Raw genomic sequence first — 25,088 nt, 5'->3', positions numbered from 1 at the left:
TCTGCTGCCATCAAAAAGCTCAAAAGTGCTTATTTTTTATTGAATTAAGTTTAGCACAAGTTAGTCTCCTGTTACTAAAGGTTTATGTAATGTAAATCTTTACAACTCACGAAAAAATTATAGAGGACAATCACTCTCACTTATCATAGAAACTGAACTGATTCGATTAAATCCCAGGAAATACTCTTTAGAGACGCAGGCATTTATGCATGAATTCAAGAACCACATGGATGTGCAGTAAGACATAAGTGGGGGGCTGGGACGTGACTCTCAACTGAAGCTGTGGCTGGGATATTTAATGACTGACCGCAGTGAAGCAAGGAGGAGGTCCATTGTGTCCAGATCTACAGCGTCTTAGCTGGCTGCAGCCATAGCCACGCACATGGCACTGCATACTGGGGCTATGCTTTGATGTACAGCCGCTCCCAGAGCAGATGGAGAAAGAAAAGAACTGGGTAAAGAAATAAAATCAGGGGACTGAATACACAACAACTAAAAATGCTTGATGGGGGGTGGGTGAAAAAATTTCAAACAGAATAGGACAGCGGCTTTTTTTTGTTGCTTATTGGAGTCTGCTTTGAAGTGAAGTATCTCCATGTACAACTTTGTATTTTTGTGATGCTGCAATAGAGAGAGAAAGAAGAGCAGGACATCAATTGATATCAGTCAGTCCCCCTCTTTGTGCGAGCCACCGGGCTGGAGTTGGGGTGGGATATGCAAATACAGGCTGTCTGCCTGCCCCTTCAGAGGCAGCAAGAGCAGCACATTGCTGCTTGCACACACACCCTCACTCGTGCAGAGAGCAGATTACTTAGAGGGTCGAGCCTCGGCAGCAGGTTTCCTACACAGTATTTGTGTATATGGAGCTGAAACTTTCCAACAGACAGACTGACACTATCTTCCCTCTTTTCTTTGCTCTCTCTTGCGCTCATCTTTCTTCTTTCGCCTCCTCCAGCACACCTTTGTGTTGTTTTCCTTCCCCTCTCCCTTCCCCCTCCCTCTTCAGTATCATCAGTTTTCCCCCTGCTCCGTCTTGCGTGCTCAGAATTTTGTTAGTGAGCAACCTGAAGATGTACAGGACAAGATGCTGCTGATGCTAGAGCTGTTTGGACTGCACGCCTCCTCCAGGGCCCACTGAAGAAAACAAGACTTTCCATGTGCCAAGGAGCAACACAACACCCAGAGGAGCTAGAGACTACCACTTCTGAACCCCTCTCCTCTTGACAGTTGAATTTTTGAGACTCTGGATTAGCCTTGGAAAAGACTTAGAAAAACAAAATGCGGACCAAGTTGTGCCAGCTAATAGCACAGGTCTTTCTCCTGGGAGTGTTCCTCTCTGTTGTTCACAGTAAAGGGACTTTCTATGGAGGCCATGTCAACCCTTTCTATGGAAACAGATACAACCTCTACAAGGCTGGACTCAACCCTCACCACTCACCAAACAAGCCCATGACCCGTCACAAGTAAGTTCTCCACCTTGGACACATAACAGGAACAGATGCATGTTTTATTTGTGTTTCCAAGGTGCAGGGTATTGAATTCTAAAATCATTCCAAGTAGCTGGAGTTCAAGCAGGACCCACCTAATACTGTATTTCCCTCGAGAAACCCATGTCACCAGTGAGTTGCAGAAATATGTTTTTAGTTATGGAATCAGCTTGGTAACAGATCCCTGAATTGACGCTCTGTTTCTGTCTTACTCAAAATCAGCCTCTTTTCTGTGGTTCACACCTAAAACCATCTGTGGCTGGGGATAAACACTATAGTGCAACAACGAAGCAACAGTGAAAACAAAGCCATCATGACGGTCATTATGGTGCAGCGAGGGGGTGCAGAGTTGATGACAAGGGTATTGATTCCTCACAGTCACTGTATGTGTGTGTGGTAAAGGGGTGGGGGGGCAAGGGGGCTCAATTAGGGGCAAGATTTATGGTACAGCTGGGCACACACTGTCAGGAGGGAGTGGCACAACTGGCTTCCAGTCGCAGACACTGATTTCAAATGAACTTACCCTGAGTTAAGTAGAAAATTATTTAACTTTTCCAGATTTAACACAAAGGTGAGGGGTGTTCATCTGCTTTTAATTACTGCATGACAGATACATATTGTAAAGATGATACACACATACACACACACAGAAGAGTAACAGTAAGTTATGAACGCTATTGAATGAAGTTCTGAGATGAAACAGACTTGTGGATATATTTTGCCTGATGCCTGATGTTTGGCCCGCAGGGCTCTTTTGGTTTTTCCTCCCTCTTCCTCCCCCCCTTCTCTTTTGCTTGGCTTCCCACAAGAGCATTTATGCTTTTGGACAGCTCCCCAGCTACCTGCTGCTTCACTCAAACTGCCACAGAAGACTGCTGATTGCCCAGCCCCACTTAGTCTGCCATGTATGCTCACCTCCACCCAACATACTGTTCAGCATCCCTCAACCTGAATGCAGTGTCTATATTGAGTCTACACCTTTAACTTTCTCACTTAACTCTAAAACTGAATATATTACTTTCATCCCCTTACATTTTGCTCACTATTCGGTTAATCTGAATATTGGATTTTCCCCAGCTATTATTAGATTGCCACTTTTTTTTAAAAAAAAACTGACCTAATTGACTAACTAAAATAACTTCTTACTTAACACAACTCTTGCAGAAATACATTTATACAATCAGACTCTTGCCCCCCATATATTTTGTACAATTTTATATGGTAAGAACTGGACTTTATCTGTATAAATTGTTTCTAATGGACATTCATCTTGTGTTTCCGGAGGTATTTATTCACCAACATTCATATGCCCTAAAATTCTGAACATAAGTATGCGATTTCAGAGAATTGGCAACACAAATCTATAAATATGACCATTTTGGAGTCACAGGGAGCTGAAGCTTAAATTGCCAAACTCGAATTGGCTCACTAAACAGTAAGCCAATGCAGTTTTTATAATGATTTAAGTGTTCTTATGTACAGCATGGTAGCTATATACCTGTATACCTTCCTTTACTTTTTGACAGCATTGCCAAAGAGGTTTATTTCTTTTTATACAGGCCGTCGTGCCAGATTTCCATCTTACACAACAAGATTAGTTGATTAGCCAGATGTAATAGACTTTCCAGTCAAAACAAATTGATCAATAATGAAATACAGTCAGGAACTGCTTGTCGCTGATAACTGGTAGTATTGCTCCATTTGTTTCTGAGAGTCCAACTATAGTTTTATATAGGAGCTGCAGGCACATCTTAGACACAGTAGCCTCTGGGGACGTGTTGCTGTCAGACCACCACTACAGACATATGAGCTCAGTTGTTGTCAGCCTGACTGGTCAATGGAAATAGACACTTTAAAATAACACGTTATGATGTGTGTGTGTGTGTGTGCGTGTGTGTGAGTGAGTGAGTGTGTTTATGAATGCCTATTTAAGTGTAACTAAAGGACTTCACCGGAGCGCATTTACAGCATGTAAATGGTAAATGGCCTGTATTTATATAGCGCTTTACTAGTCCCTAAGGACCCCAAAGCGCTTTACATATCCAGTCATCCACCCATTCACACACTGGTGATGGCAAGCTACATTGTAGCCACAGCCACCCTGGGGCGCACTGACAGAGGCGAGGCTGCCGGACACTGGCGCCACCAGTAGGCAACGGGTGAAGTGTCTTGCCCAAGGACACAACGACCGAGACTGTCCAAGCCGGGGCTCGAACCGGCAACCTTCCGATTACAAGGCGACCTCCCAACTCTTGAGCCATGATCGCCCGTAAAGTCTAACTCCTCTTTCTAACTTGACTACACTCACACATTGGCAAAACCTCACTGGATTTTTAGTACGAGACTTAAAAAATTCTCAGCTGTTGGAACACCCCAGACTTTTTGTCTTCATGTTGAATTATTGTCTGTATTTTGGCAGCAAAGCGAGTGATTTGATTTCACAGTCATTCCTTCATTCAGTGCAACCACTTGCTTCTGTAAGAAAAATATATGGCCCTCCAGTGGGTGACTGTGACATCTTAGACAGTTACAGTACTGTACCTGTCACAGCTCTATTGCAAAGAAGCTAATTTTCTTCCAAAGGTTAAACTGTGGCTCAGGAAGGTCAGATTTTGTGATTTATGTTTTTAACAAAAGGTCTGGGAAAGAGGAAAAAATGAGTGAAAGAAATCGCTTTTTGAGTATTTTGGAAGTTCTTTTAGGATTAGCAAAACAATGACTATTTTTCACACATCACCACTGAACAGGTGCCAAGAGTCATACATAGTCATCACTGGGAAATGGGTATTGGATAAATCAAACAGCATCCTGGGAGATGCCACATGTCTTTACCAATCAGATTACAGACATATCTGAGGGCTTTTTCTTTGATGTATGGGACAGAGATCAAGGGGGAAAGGTCAGTAGGTTAGCAGAGGTTAAAGGTTAGAGGTTGCTGTTGTACGTTTATCTTGAATGTCCAGTGGAGAGCAAGAATGGAGCCGGTCTCCTGCTAAGGGTCAAAAAGACCATGCAGCAAACTCCCAAGCTACCTGACACTTTTCTTTTAAAATCCATCTGCCAAAGTACTCAGGTTTATGTAAGAACAGTGAAAAAGATTAGTTGCTTTTTATAAAATATTGAAGGTATTTAATGAGGTTGGATTATGATTCAGTTTGTAGTTAATTGGATAGGGTGTTGATTCTGGTGCGAATTTCCAAATAATTATCCCAAGCAAAGTGTAACTGACAACTTACATCATTAAAGTAAAGCATCTACATTTCAGTGCTTTGTTATTTTTATGCAAAAGTCTTCCAATGAGCCACAGCTGGCATGTACAGGTGTGCTTTAACTTTTTAAGACTAAAAGACATTTACAACAAAAAGTAAAGTTATTGTTCACTTTTGTTTTTAGTCAGCAGATTTAGGCATAAAAACGTCCTGGTTTATAAAAAGATTAGCATTTTGGTAAGAATGCAGTCTGGGTTTTTTGTTTGTTTTTTTTTGCATTTTATAATTTACAGAAATTTGCAGGAAAAAAAGGGCAGAAGGGGAATCAATAAATGGATAGAGTTATACTTGCCGTGTCTCTTGTTTTCAGTCTTTATGCTAAGTCTGGCTGATAGCCTGTGACTCTTACCTTCATACTTGGCTAATACACAGATCAAAAGATCTTCTCATAAAAGCCTCTGAATAAAAAGAGAATAGTTCTATTTTTATTTGCCTGTGAAGAGATTTGTGTTGCAGGTTACATATGAGTGATATTCTGGTCTCTTCAGTGTATCAGGCCTATGTGTAGAGCTAAATAAAGTATCACAGTTACACTGTTTCACTCTTATTGCATACACAATAACCCCTTTTCTTTGTAAATCTAATAATTCTGTTTGAAACCGTTCTTTTCAGAAGCACAGAGAGCTTATTCAAAGTAGATTATGTACTTTGGAAAATGCCTGAGGATAAGTAAAGTTATTTTTTCAGTACATCTACATGTACACAAGCTTATGTTGTTGCTTTTAACAGCTTAATTTCCAAAATGTAAGCATGTGTAGTCACTTGAGTTTAAGCTATGATGACTAGAGCTGGCTTGGAGCTGACCCTGTCTCCAAATGACAAAGTGATCTCTTTGGTCTTAAAGCTGGGAGTAGCATGCCTTTACCTCTAATCATTAGGCATAAGCACAGTTTTAATAATCCCTGGACCATGGGAATTTCAAGACCTGCCAGTTGGCTGGAAATAGGCTTCATTAAAAGCATATATCAAAGGAGATGGGCCTTGGAGTTAGACCAATGGTCCTATTAAAGATCATATTTTTTTCTTTATCCATTCCACTCTTCATAAATCTGTCGGACCCAAAAGCAATGGACTCGGGTCAAGCAGTCAGGAGTTCCTACAGGTGAGAGTGTGGTTTGTAATGAGTGAGGTAAGCCCTTTAGTGCCACATGTCAAAACAACTGAGGCAGTATAGGGAAAAGTAAAGAGCCTGACATGATGAGGCAAGGCGGAGGAGTTTTGTGATATATAGAATGAGAAACACTGATATGACTAATTAAACATAACCTGTAGTTATAGGAAAATTTATAGGAAAGGGTGAATGAGAGGTGATTTGTTCAGGCCCATCAAACTGTGGAGGTGTAGCCACAACAATACTTTCCAAACACATTCCACATGTGAATTTGAGATGGGAATTCTGCTTTTCTCTTGGGAGGCTATGAAAAGATTTTTAAGCTGAAACGCTATACTTCAAACATTTACAGTGGGACCAGACCGGCAGTCACAAATGCCATACTCCAGTGACACAAAAACAGACAATACTCAGAGTAAGGAGGAGGGAGAGAGACCAGAGAGACAAAGGAAAGTGCAGTTTTCCTGTCGTGGTGAATGGAGATGAAGACTTTTCATACTGATTGAAAAGGAAGAGTGCAAGGTCAGATTAGGTCTGGAGACACATGACATAGTTTACACAAATTCAGTTTGTGTATTCAGTGGGGATTGGGTGGTTCAGTGAATGTGTGGATCAACTGGAGACTTTCAGTTTTGGGTGTTTCCCTGCCTTCTTTTTGCTTTCTTTTGAAAAACATCAATTGTTAGTTTCATATAACACACACAAAAAAAATATTTAGCGTTAAGTAAGTGAAGTTAAATGACTATTACCAAAATAAAGAGATTATTTGGAAGATTAACATTTTCATTCATCCAAAAAGTGATTACTGTGTCATTGATATCCATTTATTGCACCTTACCAACAAAGTAAAAACATACCCTGAGAATTTTCAAAAACTGAAAGTGAAACTTAGTATATTTCCTTTGGGAGCTCTGAGCTCAGGTCTTCTTGCACAAGTCTCGACAGGCTTTGCACATCTGGAATTGGGCAGGTTCTTCCCCTTTTCCTATGAAATTGTTTCAAACACATGTAAACAAGCTAGCTACATGTTTCTCCAGGAACGTTGTTGAGGGTTTGATTTTTTTTTTTTTTTGTTCTGAGGAATTTAAGGACAATCATAGACATCCAGAAACCACCCTTTCATTGTCATGTTGAACGCATGTCTCAGTCTCATGTTGTGTGCACTATCTTCAAAGACATTGCCTCAACTTGAACCGGTCACCCTGTCACTGCTGCTGCGAAACACCCCCAGAGTATGATGATACCACTACCATGCTTCACTGTGGCATGCTTGATAATGGGCAGGGTCTGGAGCTCACCGGGCTCTAAGTTCTGGCTAAATATTTCAGTTTTTGTCATCTCATGTCTGGGAATCTTCCTTTTTCCAGAGTCTTTATGAGTAATTCAGTCTAAATTGATGGGAGAAGGTGCAGAATTATCACATTTACAAAATAAAATAGGAAAATGCACTAGTGTGTAGTCAGTCGTTTCTTACATACATCTTGTCTTTTCAGAGATTGTGCATTTAGAGGCATGACTTCCCTGTGCCAATGCGTCAACCTCACCAACTCATCACTGCAATAAATAGTACTGGTCAATAGGTTATTTACTAGAATACATTTATTAACCCTGTAACCTGAGTTTTTGAGACCTCTGCTTCATCTGTGTGATTTTTTTCACAACAAGTGTTTGAGCAATAAATTGCACAAAAATACTGGATGTAGCAAAATTATACAAATTAAAAACAAATTAATTATTAATGACTTTTTTCAATTTGTCATAACTTTCAATAAACTCACCAGTTTAAAAAATATATATTAACTTTCTGGCAATTATTTAATGTTTCGGGCTTTACAGTGTTGGAGCCACCGTGGTGTCTAACTGCAGCTTCACCTCTACTCTATATTATGATCAGGTGTGTTGCATGTTTGGAAGTGCTATTTGCTTTTAACTATAAGCTTTAAATAAACGCGACTTGACCTAGGTGAGTTGTACTGTGTGGTACTTTATGGGCAGCCAACCCTTCTCATCTGTCCCCCACAAGCTCTAAAACAAACACGCCAGAAAGTATTTATACTTTTTAACAGTAGTGACCTTGTACCACACTGGCTGACAGATGAGGCATGGAAAAAGCTCAGAATAGGCTATCACTCCTCTCTCACCTTTTCACTGTTCTGTCTATAGCTCTCTGATCTCATATCATACACATCAGGACTTGGACATTCTTTTTCCCCAAAGTGTCCAGATTAACAGCCTTCTCACAGCTGGGCATCCTCCCACACACAAAAGCAGCCCAAACAAAGTTCTCACCTACTCTGCAGCTGCTGGAAGTGGCTATAATAATAAGAAATGCTAAAGGCAGCGCTCCTGCTCATATACGACCACTTCCACATCGAGGGTTCATATTTTTGGAATAAAGTTTGTGTAGTCTTCTTTTTGCAGAGTTGAGTGGTCTCTGTGGATGTGAGATATAAACCCAAGGTCTTTATTGCTTGATTATGTGTCTATAAAATCTGCACACGTGAGTATGTGTCATTTTCTCAACAGCTGACTGTATTATTGCTTTCAGGCTTTCAAGCTGAAACTTAACATTCGTCTTGTAAAAACAGGTTTTCACACAGCAAAGGCGACCTGCTGCTGACCTGACCGACAGCGCAGCGCAAAGGGACGGGATTTATATCAGCACTCAACTCTGAGTTTCACAAAGCCAGAAACCCCCCTTGTATGGAAGACAGTGAGGATTAAATATCACTCATAGACCCAAATGACACTGACAGAAAAATGACAAAAAAATGTGAAGCAGAAACAGAAAACTGTGGACAGGGAACCATTTCCCCCCCCCCTCATGTACATCTGGATTGCTGCACTTTTCGCCATGGTGTGAAGTCTGTGGGTTACATCTCACAGCTGTGAAAACGGTCACACACTTACTATTCTCTATATCAGGGGTTTTAAACAGAAGGCCTGGGGACCAAACCAGGCCCAGCGAAGAGTGAAATTCAGCCCACTGGACAGCTTGAGATAATGTGAAAGAATGCATAGATTTCAAACTTTTAACTGTATTTTCACAGGTTTTACAGTTTTTCCAACCAACCCCATTGCCATTCATTCTACTCCAAAATAACTAACAGATAAACAATTTTAATGACAGGAAAGTTCCTTTGTCCCCACTATTAGTGAGTCCACAGTAAATTAACAAAAATATATTATAATTACAGGATAGTAAAATAACCTTTTCTGCAATTTTACATATTTATCATGTAGTTTCACTGGTCGGGATGACTGAAGATCAAAATATGCTGTATGTGGCCCACAATGTAAAATGAGTTTGACATCTATCTATCAGCAACTATCAGCTATCAGCTTTTAAGAGCTACACAGAGACAAGTCTTTAAGCTCCTTGAAGATGTAAGATGAGAAAACTAAAGGCATTAAATTTGATTTATATCACATAATAATACTGAAGCCATTCACTATAGTGCTGAAATATTCAGGTTGACAGTATCTATAGCTTTTCTATACTGCAGAAATCGCTATCAAAATCTTCATGTGACTTTGACAAACACATTTGTACAAGATCTAACTGCTTACGCCTCTCTCTCTCTCTCTCTCTCTCTCTCTGTCTTTTTTTTTTTTAAAAAGTCATTTACTTTGGTGCCAAAAACTGTGTATTGTCTGCAATAGATCTCACTGCGAACAGCAGATGACAGCACAGGGAGTGATCAGTTTTAAAGTCCCTCTGGCCTGGTAAAGAAAAGAGCCTGCAGGTGGAGAGGGAGAAGAAAAACAGCATGAAAGCAAATTATTAAGAACAACAGAAATGTTACAGGAGTCCAGCTTTTGAAAAAAAAAAAAAAAAAACTAGCCAGAAAAGATGATGCAGCATCATTTGTGTTGTCAAATTAAGCTTGCATTTCTTATTTCAATGACCTAATACATTATTCCAGCCAGTTCCCCTTTTTGTTATGCTAAGAAAATCATTTGCACCAAGTAGTAAACTGCATGCGGGAGTTAAAAGTACTTAAAGAACTCCCATCATACCACATCAGTTAAGGTCGTAACTGCCACTTCCTTAACAACCCATGACCTGGCAGCAGGTTGTCAGGCTGGTATGAAAGGAGCTCTGTCATTCTAACTTTTGCCCTCTACCTTCTACTGCTATTAACATATGTCAACACAGGGAGAGTGGTGACACACACACACACACACACACACACACACACACACACACACACACACGCAGAAAACACTGTCAACACATTTGCAGAAGGACACAGCGGCGCAGTGGTTTCTCACACATTCTAACAGCCTCCCCTCTCTGTTAGCCCTCTGAACCTGTTAACTTGGCATGTAGACCCGCCTCGGCCCCCGTGTCCCTCCCTGCTGCTCCGAACACTTCTATTAGTCCTGAAACAGCTGTGGAGCAATTCTAAGTGCCGCATGTGTTGCTAAATGCTCCCCTCTGAATGTAAGAAATGCTTCACATGTGAGCCTAAAGAGAGCAGATCATCATTTCCTGTGTTGCACAGAGGCCAGGGGAACATTTAGCAGTTGCTATAGCTGCACTGGCTATGAAGAGTGAGAGCGAGTGAGACAGGGAAAGTTCAGTGTGATGCAACAACTGCTCAAAGTTGTTACAGTGAAGTTAGTGCACATCTGAGCACTTCCAGGATTGAAAACAGTCTCCGTGAATGTTTTTGGTGCTCAACTACCCTACGTAACTAAAAGAAGCAAAACAAGCTAAAAGGACTTTCAGTTTTCTTAGTATACTTACATAAAGTACACTATGTAGGCTGTACAGTATACTTATTTGCATGGTTTTCGTGCAGGACTGGACTAGTATTGTATGAAATTGAACATGACACAGTGCATTTGCATATATTTGCAACTTGTAAAGCATGTGAAAAACACGTAAATCTAATTTTAACAATGAAGTTTGGAAGTCATTGCACACAAACATCAAACAACACCACAACACACTCTGGTACAGTCTTTGATGCTGACTGAATATCTTCCTCCTGCTGGGTAAAAATTCATGGGTGGTCTCTCCTCGTCCACTACATTCCCAAATTACATACACCACATGTATTTAAAATAGTTTTTGAATAAAGGAGCTTGTGTTGAAATGTTTGAGCACTTGCTTCCACCAGTGGGAAATTCCTGTAGTTTCAATAAGACTTCCACTTGTGTGGAAGTCCATTGGAAAGTGACTCTTCAACTTCCTTATCCACATCAGTAAATATTTTCTGGATGACTTTAAGGCCTCACTTGCTATTTTCGTCTTAATGAATATAAAAGATGCCGTTTTTGTAAACTGAAGTTCATTTAGCAATTGCACTTCACTGACTGATGAGTGTGCAGCATCCCTCAGCTTTTCAGTCAGAGCTGCTCTTCACCCTTATCATCCTGTTCCAATAAAACAACTTGGCAACAACAACAAAGCTCACTTTAAGCCTTTGCAGCGGGACTTCACTAACCAAGGGGTGTTGCCGAAGTGGCTACCTCATATATACATTTATACACAATCTATGATTCCACACACAACTGAAACACAACTCACTGCCTGGGTATTTGTAGTATACTGCATGCAGCTATACCTGAAAGTAACTGGGAATACAAGTAACTAAAGAATCCCTACTCAGTCCATCTGCAGCTGTAGCTCCTCAATGAAAAGCTCTCTTTGATCTTTTGTTAATATCTATCAGCTAGATCAAAAGCAAACTTTTCTTGTTTTTTTTATTAAAGTGCCAATAAAAAGAGAAAAACACAACAACACGGGCTTATTCATAATCCAAAAGAAGAATGAGCTGTAAAAGATTAAACACAACAAAGCAAAGATTAAAACACTGAGTCAATAGTATCTTACAGAAGGTTTTATGATGCATCTTCATCACTTTCAACACTTTTGATGGAAGAAATAGCTTTCTGTTAAATTTTGCCTGTTACACTCCAACAGTTTTAATTATACACAATAAAACAGATTCCTCTTGACCTCAATACACTGAGAGTTTGCAGTTACAGCTTTACTTTTTCTGGCATGTTTTGTATCTTAAAGTGGCTATAGTTTTAGCCGTTTAAGTCTACTGTATACTGCCCTGTTGAATTAACAGTGCTGCTGCTGAACCACATTTGTAAATTCACAGTTAGTTATAGTACTTGTCTCTGCAGTGGTTGCTGTTCTACGAAATCTAAATAGGTTTTACTTTAACACACGTCAGTGTGATGGACACAGAGCAAAACAGGGGCTGTTGGCATCTTATTGGTGCTAGCATTGTAACATCCCTCTGCTCTCCCCACAGAAACCACTGCGCCCATGTGGTTCAGAGAAACATCACATGCATCATGCAGGATGGAGTGGCAACCTATGTGAAGGCTGAGTATACCACCAAGTGTATCTGGGGTCAGAAATGTCCTGTTGTGATGTGAGTCAATCAAACGAAGTAATACAATGCTGCAGATGTTTTACAGTTCAGTCTGCGCCTTAGGAGTTTGGTAATGATGTTTAAATATGTCGTTCTTTCTTTATATTTGGCAAACTGCAGCACAATGTAGAACATACTCTACATCAATACTGCCCTCTAGTGTTATATATTACCCTTATTAATGCACATCTGCGATACTGCTGATAACTTTTTATTTATTTTGCTAAATAAAATAAAATGCAGGGACGTCTGTGTTACCAATTCTGTCTCTGTGCATGGAAATGATTAAGATCTGTTTTTTATTTATTAAGAATTCTGGAAAGCTGTTGTTCTGCGTTCTTATTATTTGTTGAAAACATGAGAAAGTAAGGCATAAGAAAAAAACATTTTAACTTGGCTTTAACTTGTTCTTAGGCAGATGTACCTTTCTGCTATCTGCTCTCAAAGTGTTGTCTAGTAAGTTTCTCTTCATACAGGGAGTGCAGAATTATTAGGCAAGTTGTATTTTTGAGGAATAATTTTATTATTGAATAACAACCATGTTTTCAATGAACCCAAAAAACTCATTAATATCAAAGCTGCATATTTTTGGAAGTAGTTTTTAGTTTATTTTTAGTTTTAGCTATTTTAGGGGGATATCTGTGTGTGCAGGTGACTATTACTTAACAAAAAACAAATATATACCCATTTCAATTATTTATTTTTACCAGTGACACCAATATAACATCTCCACATTCACAAATATACATTTCTGACATTCAAAAACAAAACAAAAACAAATCAGCGACCAATATAGCCACCTTTCTTTCCAAGGACACTCAAAAGCAAGGCAAGGCAAGGCAAGTTTATTTGTATAGCACAATTCAACAACAAGGTGATTCAAAGTGCTTTACAGAGACATTAGAAACAAAAACAAATAAAAAGCATGATTTAAAATTGATTAAAACAAGCAAACAAACAAACAAACTAATTAACAAACAAACAAACAAACAAACAAAACAGTATATAAAATCAAAACAGATAAAATCAGTAGTTAAAATGTTAGTTTTGAAATTTAAGCTTAAAAGTGTGGAATTGGTGCTTTATTCAAATGCAGCTGAGAACAGGTGAGTCTTCAACCTGGATTTAAATAAACTGAGTGTTTCAGCTGATCTGAGGCTTTCTGGGAGTTTGTTCCAAATATAAGGAGAATAAAAGCTGAATGCAGCTTCTCCGTGTCTGGTTCTGACTCTGGGAACTGATAAAAGACCGGATCCAGATGACCTGAGGGATCTGGAAGGTTCATACTGGGTCAGGAGGTCACTGATGTATTTTGGTCCTAAACCATTCAGAGCTTTATAGACCAGCATCAGAACTTTAAAAGCCTGCCATCCATGGATTCTGTCAGTGTTTTGATCTGTTCACCATCAACATTGTGTGCAGCAGCAACCACAGCCTCCCAGACACTGTTCAGAGAGGTGTACTGTTTTCCCTCCTTGTAAATCTCACATTTGATGATGGACCACAGGTTCTCAATGGGGTTCAGATCAGGTGAACAAGGTGGCCATGTCATTAGTTTTTCTTCTTTTATACCCTTTCTTGCCAGCCACGCTGTGGAGTACTTGGACGCGTGTGATGGAGCATTGTCCTGCATGAAAATCATGTTTTTCTTGAAGGATGCAGACTTCTTCCTGTACCACTGCTTGAAGAAGGTGTCTTCCAGAAACTGGCAGTAGGACTGGGAGTTGAGCTTGACTCCATCCTCAACCCGAAAAGGCCCCACAAGCTCATCTTTGATGATACCAGCCCAAACCAGTACTCCACCTCCACCTTGCTGGCGTCCGAGTCGGACTGGAGCTCTCTGCCCTTTACCAATCCAGCCACGGGCCCATCCATCTGGCCCATCAAGACTCACTCTCATTTCATCAGTCCATAAAACCTTAGAAAAACCAGTCTTGAGATATTTCTTGGCCCAGTCTTGACGTTTCAGCTTGTGTGTCTTGTTCAGTGGTGGTCTTCTTTCAGCCTTTCTTACCTTGGCCATGTCTCTGAGTATTGCACACCTTGTGCTTTTGGGCACTCCAGTGATGTTGCAGCTCTGAAATATGGCCAAACTGGTGGCAAGTGGCATCTTGGCAGCTGCACGCTTGACTTTTCTCAGTTCATGGGCAGTTAGTTTGCGCCTTGGTTTTTCCACACGCTTCTTGCGACCCTGTTGACTATTTTGAATGAAACGCTTGATTGTTCGATGATCACGCTTCAGAAGCTTTGCAATTTTGAGACTGCTGCATCCCTCTGCAAGATAGCTCACTATTTTTGACTTTTCTGTGCCTGTCAAGTCCTTCTTTTGACCCATTTTGCCAAAGGAAAGGAAGTTGCCTAATAATTATGCACACCTGATATAGGGTGTTGATGTCATTAGACCACACCCCTTCTCATTACAGAGATGCACATCACCTAATATGCTTAATTGGTAGTAGGCTTTCAAGCCTATACAGCTTGGAGTAAGACAACATGCATGAAGAGGATGATGTGGACAAAATACTCATTTGCCTAATAATTCTGCACTCCCTGTATACCATTCGAAAGACACAATGGGAACAAGAGTGGATTTTCTGTGTGTGTGTGTGTGTGTGTGTGTAAAGAGAGACTTTGATTCACAATGGATAGAAAATTCAGCTTAAACTAAATAACAATGAAGTTGGGTGCTAACCCAGGTCCAATCCCCTGATGCCATCATTTACACCACGATTATCTTAATCTCTTAATCTTCCTCTAATCCCTGTCTAATCTCATAGTGAACAACTAAATCCTGTTATTTCTGCTCAGCGCCATCTTTCCATCCTGTATTTGTGCTCATGATTGATGAAAACAAAAGTACTTCTAACAGTAAAACCTGATATATTTCACTCATAACATTTGCTTAATCACTTATTGTAAGCACATTTATATCACATTTCCTTTAGGTATAGGACATTCTACAAGCCAAAATACAAGGTTGGTTTTAAAACAGTGACCGAGCTCGAGTGGAAATGTTGTCCCGGCTATTCTGGAGAAAACTGTTACGATGGACCCACGTCGCATCCAGATATTGCAATGCCACCTTTCAAGGGTGCAGCTCTTCCCCATCGCCCAAGTGTGAAGGGCTTCCCCCATGGCCCTAGACCTCCTATTGAGCATAAGCCTGGAGGAGGCCAGCTGGAGCCAGGAAAACCCTTCCCTGGTATACCCACAGGAAAGACAAATGGTGAGAAGAGGTTCCAATTTGTTTATTGTAAAGTCTTGGAGTATTAAATTAACGACTGTCATTAACTCTGCAATGTTTTTGAATGTTTGCGCATTATTCTGTAATTGAAACCACTTATTTCCCTCATATTTGACATATTTATGAATATCTCTAAAACGTTCCCTTTTCTGTGATTTGCCTTCAAAATACAGGCAACAAATATGGCATTTCAGGTGTAACTGGTGAGCGCTTGGACCGCATCGAAGAGGACCTGCGTCGCCTTACCCAGGGTCTAGACACTCTTAATGGGGTGGTGACTGGCCTTGAGGACCGACTACGCACATCACTCCGCGAAGACACCAATAAAATTCTGGTGTCCTTGCTACCGAACACACCTCGTGCGCCCGACTCTGCTGTGGGATTTGGGCTGATCCCAGATGGGACTCATGATGGGTTGGATGGAGCAGGAGGCTTTACTGGATTTGGGGATTTAGCAGGGAGAGTGACAGAAGTTAGGGATGAGCTGCGGGCCAAGACTCATATTCTAGAGGAGATTCAGGTACTGTGCCATAATGCCTGCTGATCGATCATTTGATACATTGTTTTTCATAGTTGAAACAAATAATGCCTCATTTCTTTTTTTTATTCCTTCAATAAATATTCAATTTTGTCTCTGATCTGACTTCTGTTCATCTTTAGGGGATGGTCTTGGGTCATGATGGCCAGCTGAAGAAACTGTTGGAAGGAGCTATAGGCAGGCCCATCCCTGGCCCTGACACCAGATCTCTTCTGGACGAACTCTTAGATATCAAGCTGGCAGATATAAGGGGTGATATCCTGGATGGCTTTGAGCGCCGTCTGACGAGCCTCGAGAAGCACTGTGATCAGAAGATCGGGGAGGTGCAGAGGGAGTGCCACAGGGAGCACATGGATGGCCAACAACAGATGCAGCAATCTCTGGATGGCAGAGAAACTGGACTCAGGGAGGAGTTGGGTTCTTTGCAAGCTCAGATTCAGGGTCTAACACTCACTGAGAGCTGCTGCGGACAGGTATGACATAAGTGGGGTTGTAATATAACAATATAACAGCAATAAACTAATCAGTAATCTGCTTATTAATTGAAATCCCGAATAATTCTGGTGCTTTATCCATACATATGAAATTGAAAAGTTTTTGTTTTCCAAATGTTTAGGCTAAGCCTTATCTCCTGACAGTTGCTGAAACCTTATTGCATTATTGCAAATTTTGACGCTCAAAGAAAAATTTCCCAAAACACCAGTCTGAGGATTAGGGCCACCGAACAAAAGTTGGGGACATCTTTTTTTCTTCTTTTCCAGAATTCTGAAATTAAAGTCAGAATTCTGACTTTAATCTCAGATTCCTGAGAAAAGATTAAAAAAAGGAGAAAAATAATAACTAATTATTAAATGCAGAGTGGTGAAAAGAGTGCTTCTCCACTCTATGTTCGAAGCCCCACCTTAGAGATGGCTCCATATGTGCTAAAAAGCCAGTGTTTCCCTCTCAGACCTTTGAAACACACTATACTGAAATGTTATTATAGAGATTTGTTGAAAGGTACTAAAAAATATCTTGGCTGCTCCAAATCCAGCTCTGAAATCCAGAAAGGGTCACATCACTAAATTGTAATAATTTATGAGTGCAGTTTGTTAGGCCATGACATGGTTTACACAACAACTAATGAGTTATTGATTGTTGCAGGTGAGCAGTCTGTCTCATCGTGTGTTGCTGCTGGAGGAGTCGGTTAAAGGTTTTACGGAGTCACAAAGGCAGCTCCAGACCGCATTTAATGACCAAACCATCCACATAGACACCCTGATTGAGACTCGACTGGTGGACATAGAGGGCCGAATAAATGCCACAAGTGGTAGTTTTGACGGGGTTGAAGGGTTTCCTGGTGGTCTGGATGGTTTCAAGACTCTGTTTGAGGACAAGCTGAAGACCCTGGAGGAGAAAGTGTCTGTGGCCGTGGAGGAGCTGAGTAACGCCACAGCCCCGGCTCTTCTGGAAGGGCAGGTGGTCCCTGCACTGGAGACCGAGATTGAGTCGGTGAGGAGGAGAGTTGAAGGAGATCTGGATGGAATTCAAAAACAGTTAAAACACCTGGAGCTCCTCTGTACCACCTCTTGCCCACCCTCGACGCCACCAGCGGGAGGTGTCAGCGGCACTCAAGTAGAGGACGAGTGCAAAGAGATGGAAAAGAAGATGACAAACCGTCTGGACTCTCACTCTAACCAGCTGGATCGCTTAAACAACACCCTTCAGAACATGCTCTTCCGGATTGCCCAGGAGGAAACAGAAGGGTCTATCCAAGGAGAGATCACACTGCTAAAGGTCAACATCAACTCTGTGAACCGCACTCTGAAGGGCCTAAAGGACTCTCTTAGCTTTATTGCAAGTGAAGTGGGACATGCTAATTCCACATGGGAACAAAGAGAGCACCAACTCGTCAACCAAGTGCAAGGAATCACCAAACTCATGGGCCACCAAGCCTCCCTCCTTGGAGCTGGGGAGAGGCGACTGGTCCAGCTGAAAGGGGAGCTAATGGCATTGAAGAGACAGCTGGCCGGGGAACTACGGGGCTGCCACAGCACAGCAATAGAAGTGCAGAAAGAGGTAAAGGATGTCGATAGCAGGGTGACCCAGGTAGAGGGCCAGTGCAGCAACCTGAGCGAGCTGGCGGATCACCTGGAACGGATCCGGGCGGAGCTTGAGAGACACTCTGACTCCTACCTGTCCCAAGTAAACGGTACCTTGGCAATCCATGCAGAACAGCTAGCTGAGCTGAAAGATGACATCAAAGACTGCAAGGCCAAGGATGCTGCCAACCACAAAGGAGACCAGTAGCATTTCAGCTACAGAATCTATAAAAAAAATTAAGACTTAAGTGTGGTTTTTATTAGCCTTCATTTGCTTCTGTCTCCTGTCTTTTAAACCCACTCTGCACAGATGCAAATTAACCAAACTAGTGAAAGTCATTTCCCTGTGAGCTTCTCATCCCAGTTCCTCCAGATGTCCTGGGCGTTTAGTTGAGTCATCTGGAAAGAGAAGAGGACAACGCAGAATACAAAGACACGCCTACGGTTGTATAGCTGGGCGATATTTTCTCTCAAGGTTTTATTCTAGAGGGCATTTCTCTGATCATGATTGTTTTGTTTAGACATTTTACCTGTTTAACTTATATGAAGTGACTGGATTGTTGTGATATTAAACTGTTTGCATTAAAAAAAAATACAGCAAAACACAGTGCTGCTATGGGTTTTTGCTGAGAAGCACACTCAACAACCTCTGTGTGGACACTTGCCTTGTTTTTTCTGTTGTTGTTTAAAAAAAATACTGTATGTCAACTTGGTGCTATTTGCATTTTTGTAAACCTTTGTTTGTTTTACACGTTTAAAAATGCCTTATACAAATATATCTCTGCTTTGTCTGTTGTGTTCATTTGCTGCCACTTGGCTCAAAGTTGCAGAGAAGTTCCATAATTCACCATTAGGGGGCAGTGAGAACACACAACACGGCGTGGTCGACAGTAGAGAAAGTCTAAAACAACAAGTACAACTTTATCTGTTATAGCGTAAGGAACTGTGTACATCATCTAGTTTATCAAGTTAATTTTTCTGTTTAATTATTATAATTAGAAGTTGGGTGGTAAGTACTTCTCGTTAAACCAAATTCTCTAAGCCGTCAAATTCTCCACTTTAATTCAGCTTCAGTGAGCTACCTTGACCCCACTGAGTCACACTGTGCTGTGGTTTAGCAGAAACAACATCATCTAGGTCTCTCCCATCAATACCTTGGAAACCTTTTGGCCTTCTTGTTTTTGTTGTTTCTTAACGTGTAGCCATTCCTGTAAAAATAAAGTATGTTATGACAACTTTCACAGTAGAAAGCATTCCTAATGAATTTTTTTAATCTACACCTTCATAAAAATCTGATGTAACACTGGAATAATGATTTTTTTTTCACAGCCAGTTCTAGCCCATTACTCTGAAGAGGGCAATAAAAATGTACCTGACAAGATTTTGTCCGTTTCACCCCAATATTCTTTAAAAAGATCTGAAAAACATTGTACTCTTCTACAGTCTGTTTGTGTCCTTCATTAAAAGGGTGTGTAACCAGCAAACAAAAGCTGAAACTGCATTAAACTGTCCACTTCACAGATCAGTAAACTTCCTCCTTCTAAGAGTTTGTTTGTTTGTTTTTTTTAAAAAGTTACCACATAATTAAAACAGCAAAAATAATTTGAATTACAACTAAGTCAATATGCTCACTGCACTGCAGGTTTTACAGAGTCAGCACATAGTTAAAGACAGTAACATCCCTCCGTGATTAAGTAGCTGCCAGCATGTAATGGGGACCAGAAATATATCATTATTTGCAGTGAAGCATATAGGATTGAAGAATCTGATGCTTGACTAAGCAGAGTAAGCTGTTCAACCCCGCTGACTTAACCAAGCCGATGCATGAAAGTCTGAGCTCATTTGATACGGACGTGACTGAAATAGTTTGAGAACGATGTGCTAAAGCTGCAAAACAAATCAGTTCACAAGACTGTGGTGCTGCACGGCAGTCAGATAACAAATAAAGTCACTTGGTGAAGAGTCTGGCAGACTTTAAGATCAGGTGACACTTAATCACAATGAATGAATAAAGCTGGGAAAGATCAACTGTAAAAAGGTCTGCTGACCTTGCTCCACTGAAGCGTCGTCAGCAGACCTTCTGTACGCTGTCAGCACATAGTTTTTAAAGATAACATCTTACAGTAACCAGAACAGGATGGAGCAATCACAGCATAAGAAAATCCAGAAGCTAGATTTTTTAAAAGTTTTTAAAAAATGCTTCAGGAGCAATACAGTGCAGACAGAGTGGCCGTACGTCAAAGCCAAAGCCAAATATGTACATGATGTGAGTCAGAAGCCAGACTCCCTTGAAAATATTGTAAGTGGTCTTGAGCAAGTTCTCCAGGCTTTCTGACAGTCTTTAAAAAAAAAAAATGCAATTAAAATCATTTGTTTCCTTTTCTTTAGTTGAATCTACATAAAATATCAAAGATATCACAGCGTGAAATTGGAAAAATTCTTGTAAGGACCCCAGAGACGCATCTGTTCACTGAAGCCTTGTGAGTAATGGCCTCTGTGGAAGGTTGTTTCTGTCAGGAAGCCATTCAAAGGAAGTGAAACAGCCACATTACATAGGAACTCTACTGAAAACCAGTGACAGCAGGTCTCATGGAGAACTGAATCCAAATTCGACATTTTTGGTTCAAAACATCGCCACTATGTATGGAAGAGATCATAAAAGAGGTACAACAGTGAGTGGCTACTTAGCAGGGTCTATTAAGCTGAGAATGGATAAAAAGGCTCTCATTATCTAAAGAAGAGCCTTGAATGTGCTTCAGGAAGTCTTGAAGAATTATTCCTGAAGAAAGCTTGCCAAGGAGGGTTCAGGCTGTGTTGGAGACTGAAGGTGGTCTTACAGAATATTGACTTATTTCCATTTATGTTTTTGCACACGTTTCTGTTAAAACTGTTTCACAGTTCCCCAGGAAAATATAAAGAAATGAAGGGTGGCTCAAGACTTTTGCAAAGTACTATACAGTGGGATGCGAAAGTTTGGGCAACCTTGTTAATAGTCATTATTTTTCCTCTATAAATCCTTGGTTGTTACAATAAAAAATGTCAGTTAAATATATCATATAGGAGACACACAGTGATATTTGAGAAGTGAAATGAAGTTTATTGGATTTACAGAAAGTGTGCAATAATTGTTTAAACAAAATCAGGCAGATGCATAAATTTGGGCACTGTTGTCATTTTATTGATTCCAAAACCTTTAGAACTAATTATTGGAACTCGAATTGGCTTGGTAAGCTCAGTGACCCCTGACCTACATACACAGGTGAATCCAATAATGAGAAAGAGTATTTATGTTGTAATTGTAAGCTTCCCTCCTCTTTTAATTTTCTCTGAAGAGTAGCAACATGGGGGTCTCAAAACAACTCTCAAATGACCTGAAGACAAAGATTGTTCACCATCATGGTTTAGGGGAAGGATACAGAAAGCTGCTCTGAGATTTAAGCTGTCTGTTTCCACAGTTAGGAACATATTGAGAAAATGGAAGATCGCAGGCTCAGTTCAAGTTAAGGCTCAAAGTGGCAGACTAAGAAAAATCTCGGATAGACAGAAGCGACTTCAGTTCTAAGGTCAAATGGTGGGAAGTCCCAGATTTAAACCTAGTGGGAGTTTCCCCCCCAAAGAGGGACAAAAGGACCCCCTGATGATCCTCTAATCGCCTGAGCCAAGGTGTGAAACTGGGTGTGGGTCCCAATCAGCCAGAGTTTCGGGTGAGTTCATTGTGAAACCTGGCCCCACCTTATCATGCGAATTCCTGAGATCAGATGGCCCAGGATGTGAGTGGGCGTTAAGGCGTCTGGGGAGGGAACTCAAAACTGGATTATAGATGGCAGAGAGTTGGTGTCGTAAACCACCGCCTCTGTTCAAAGATGGTCGCTCACAGTGGACATAGATGGCTTCTTTCACTCCTCTTTCAAACCATCTGTCCTCTCTGTCCAAAATGTGAACATTGGCATCCTCGAAAGAGTGTCCTTTATCCTTAAGATGCAGATGGACCGCTGAGTCTTGTCCTGTGGAGGTGGCTCTTCTGTGTTGTGCCATGCTCTTGTGAAGTGGCTGTTTGGTCTCTCCAATGTAGAGGTCTGGGCATTCCTCGCTGCACTGTACAGCATACACCACATTGTTAAGTCTGTGTTTTGGAGTTTTGTCTTTCGGGTGAACCAGTTTTTGTCTGAGCTTGTTGCTAGATCTGAAATGCACCGGGATGTTTAGACCCAGCAACACGCTGGTGGCCAACTCTCTGCCATCTATAATCCAGTTTTGAGTTCCCTCCCCAGACGCCTTAACGCCCACTCACATCCTGGGCCATCTGACCTCAGGAATTCGCATGATAAGGTGGGGCCAGGTTTCACAATGAGCTCATCCGAAACCCTGGCTGATTGGGACCCACACCCAGTTTCACACCTTGGCTCAGGTGATTAGAGGATCATTAGGGGGTCCTTTTGTCCCTCTGTGGGGAGACACTCCCACTAGGTTTAAATCTGGGACTCTCCACCATTTGACCTTAGAACTGAAGAAGCTTCTCGGATGAGAGGTGAAACATCTTCAAGCAACTTAAAGAAGTCCAGACGCTTTTCTTTGCAAGCTCCTTTGATTCAGAAGAAGCCTTTTCTCCACCCACAGAACAAACAGAGCCGCTTAAGGTATGCTAAAGCACATTTGGACAAGCTAGCTTTATTCTGGAATAAGGTGCTGTGGACTGATGAAACTAAAATTGAGTTATTTGGCCATAACAAGGGGCGTTATGCATGGAGGAAAAAGAACACAGCATTCCAAGAAAACACCTGCTACCTACAGTAAAATATGGTGGTGGTTCCATCATGCTGTGGGGCTGTGTGGCCAGTGCAGGGACTGGGAATCTTGTCCAAGTTGAGGGACACATGGATTCCACTCAGTATCAGCAGATTCTGGAGACCAATGTCCAGGAATCAGTGACAAAACTGAAGCTGCGCCGGGGCTGGATCTTTCAACAAGACAACGACCCGAAACACTGCTCAAAATCCACTAAGGCATTCATGCAGAGGAATAAGTACAACGTTCTGGAATCTCAGTCCCCAGACCTGAATATTATTGAAAATCTGTTGTGTGAGTTAAAGAGAGGTCCATGCTCGGAAGCCATCAAACCTGAATGAACCAGAGATGTTTTGTAAAGAGGAATGGTCCAAAATACCTTCAACCACATCCAGACTCTCATTGGAACCTACAGGAAGTGTTTAGAGGCTGTAATTTCTGCAAAAGGCAGATCTACCAAATATTGATTTCGTTTCTTTTTTGTGGTGCCCAAATTTATGCACCTGCCTGATTTTGTTTAAACAATTATTGCACACTTTCTGTAAATCCAATAAACTTAATTTCACTTCTCAAATATCACTGTGTGTCTCCTGTATGATATATTTAACTGACATTTTTTTATCGTAACAACCAACGATTTACAGAGGAAAATAATAACTATTAACAAGGTTGCCCAAACCTTTGCACCCCACTGTATATGTAATATGGACAGGCAGATATGAGAAATGAAAAAATCATGGAAAAAGCGGGAAATGTGAACAAAGCAGAAAAGAGTGGAGTCATGACCACACTGGGAGGAGGTGAGGTGAGAGAAAGGGCCCGGCTCGCTGAGGTGGAATACTCACGCTGATAGACAGGGATGTGACAAGGGCAGGGCAGACAGGAGTGCAAGGGATGGACACTGAGACAGAAAGCACAACAGTGTCAAGGGGGATGAATAATGTGAGAAGTGGAAACAGATGTGTTTACAGCCATCTTGTCTCTCAGCTGCGTGTCTTGTTTCCTGACAGGAAAGACATAACAGGAGTTGCAGAGGCGACATCGTGGCTCACATGCTGCTCGCAGGCTTGCACGTGGAACAAACAGTGAGCTTGAAAAGAGCAAAAAATAAATACATAAATAATAATTTAAAAAAGTTAAAAACTGCAGCAGTGTAAATTTGAACTCTGGTGTCCAGTAGCAGCTGGATCCTCTGTCGTCCCTTGGGAAGCAGGATTACACAAAGGTTTGTCCTCTTGGTGACCCGGAGAAGAGACAGAAGAAGTGGGAGCGTGACGAGAGAAAAGCACGTCAAACAGGGCGAAGGGGAGCGGGTTCCTCATATGCCGGAGTAAGGCTCATACCTGAATCTGTAACAGACTGTTATGTAATACCAAAGAATGTTACAAATCCATGCGACAGCCACACATGGGTGCTGTTGCTTTCTCTATTCTGCTGCTTCTTGCTGTCGTGCAGGCAGCGGCTCAAACACACACACACGCACGCACAGGCTGTGCACCCTGTAAGGCACTGTTCTCCATTTTTCAAACATGTGATTTAACCAGATATGAGACGATGGGCCCCTGAATGCATGGTGTCAGCACATAGATCACACACATAAAGCTGTGTGTGTGTTTGTGTGTGTATGTATAGATAGTTAGGTGAAGACACTAACAGATGAGAGCAAAACCTTTGAATGGCACAACACTCAAAAGAATCATAACGAATGCCCGTGTGTGTGAATGCCAAAACAGTTCTTGAGATCTTAAGAGCTGCCCCCTGTGCGTGGGTCTGACAGCTAAGTGACACTGGCGTTAGCATACCAAAGCCTTGTGTTTCCCAGATTCCATTAAGATGTGGCTGCTCCAGCCAGGCTCTTGTGCGTCTGCCAAATCCCCTTGTCTCGCACTTGCGCGCGCGCACACACACACACACACACACACACACACACACACACACATCTCTGTGTGTGTGTGTGTGTGTGTGTGTGTGTGTGTGTGTTTGTTTTAGAATGTTTAAGTATGTTATGAAAATAATATTATAAAATATATGTTCCTTGCTTGATTGATATGTATGTTTTAGACATCAAATAAAGATTTTTTTCAGTTGTTACATTTTTTTCAGTTGTTACATGTGAATGTGTTTACTTAGATTGAAATATATGAAGGGTAATATATATATATATATATATAT

General features: G+C 41.3%; 1 protein-coding gene across 2 annotated transcripts; it reads left to right on the top strand.

Moving 5' to 3' along the window:
- The first annotated feature begins 761 nt into the window (after window positions 1–761).
- emilin3b (elastin microfibril interfacer 3b) lies at window positions 762–19,675 on the top strand. 2 transcript variants are annotated; one of them, XM_004545983.3, is made up of 6 exons: window positions 763–1,463; window positions 12,146–12,268; window positions 15,214–15,494; window positions 15,686–16,032; window positions 16,173–16,523; window positions 17,194–19,675. In XM_004545983.3, exons 1-6 carry the CDS (start codon window positions 1,279–1,281, stop codon window positions 18,337–18,339), a joined length of 2,433 nt encoding a protein of 810 aa, XP_004546040.2. In that variant the 5' UTR covers window positions 763–1,278; the 3' UTR covers window positions 18,340–19,675. The 2 variants fall into 2 exon arrangements, with proteins under 2 accessions (XP_023010637.2, XP_004546040.2); XM_023154869.3 differs by lacking the exon at window positions 12,146–12,268 and having other exon boundaries at window positions 762–1,463.
- The last annotated feature ends 5,413 nt before the right edge of the window (window positions 19,676–25,088 follow it).

This window comes from Maylandia zebra, linkage group LG20, assembly GCF_041146795.1.
Source record: "Maylandia zebra isolate NMK-2024a linkage group LG20, Mzebra_GT3a, whole genome shotgun sequence".
NCBI lineage: Eukaryota > Metazoa > Chordata > Actinopteri > Cichliformes > Cichlidae > Maylandia > Maylandia zebra.
Note: the sequence above shows the minus strand (reverse complement) of the source record. Positions and strands in the feature narration are given on the sequence as shown.

Coding starts and splice junctions, on each gene's coding strand:
- emilin3b (XM_004545983.3), top strand. CDS start 1,279: ATGCGGACCAAGTTGTGCCAGCTAATAGCACAGGTCTTTCTCCTGGGA. Junction 12,269..15,213: donor CAGAAATGTCCTGTTGTGAT/GTGAGTCAATCA, acceptor CATTTCCTTTAG/GTATAGGACATTCTACAAGC. Junction 16,524..17,193: donor CTGAGAGCTGCTGCGGACAG/GTATGACATAAG, acceptor TGATTGTTGCAG/GTGAGCAGTCTGTCTCATCG.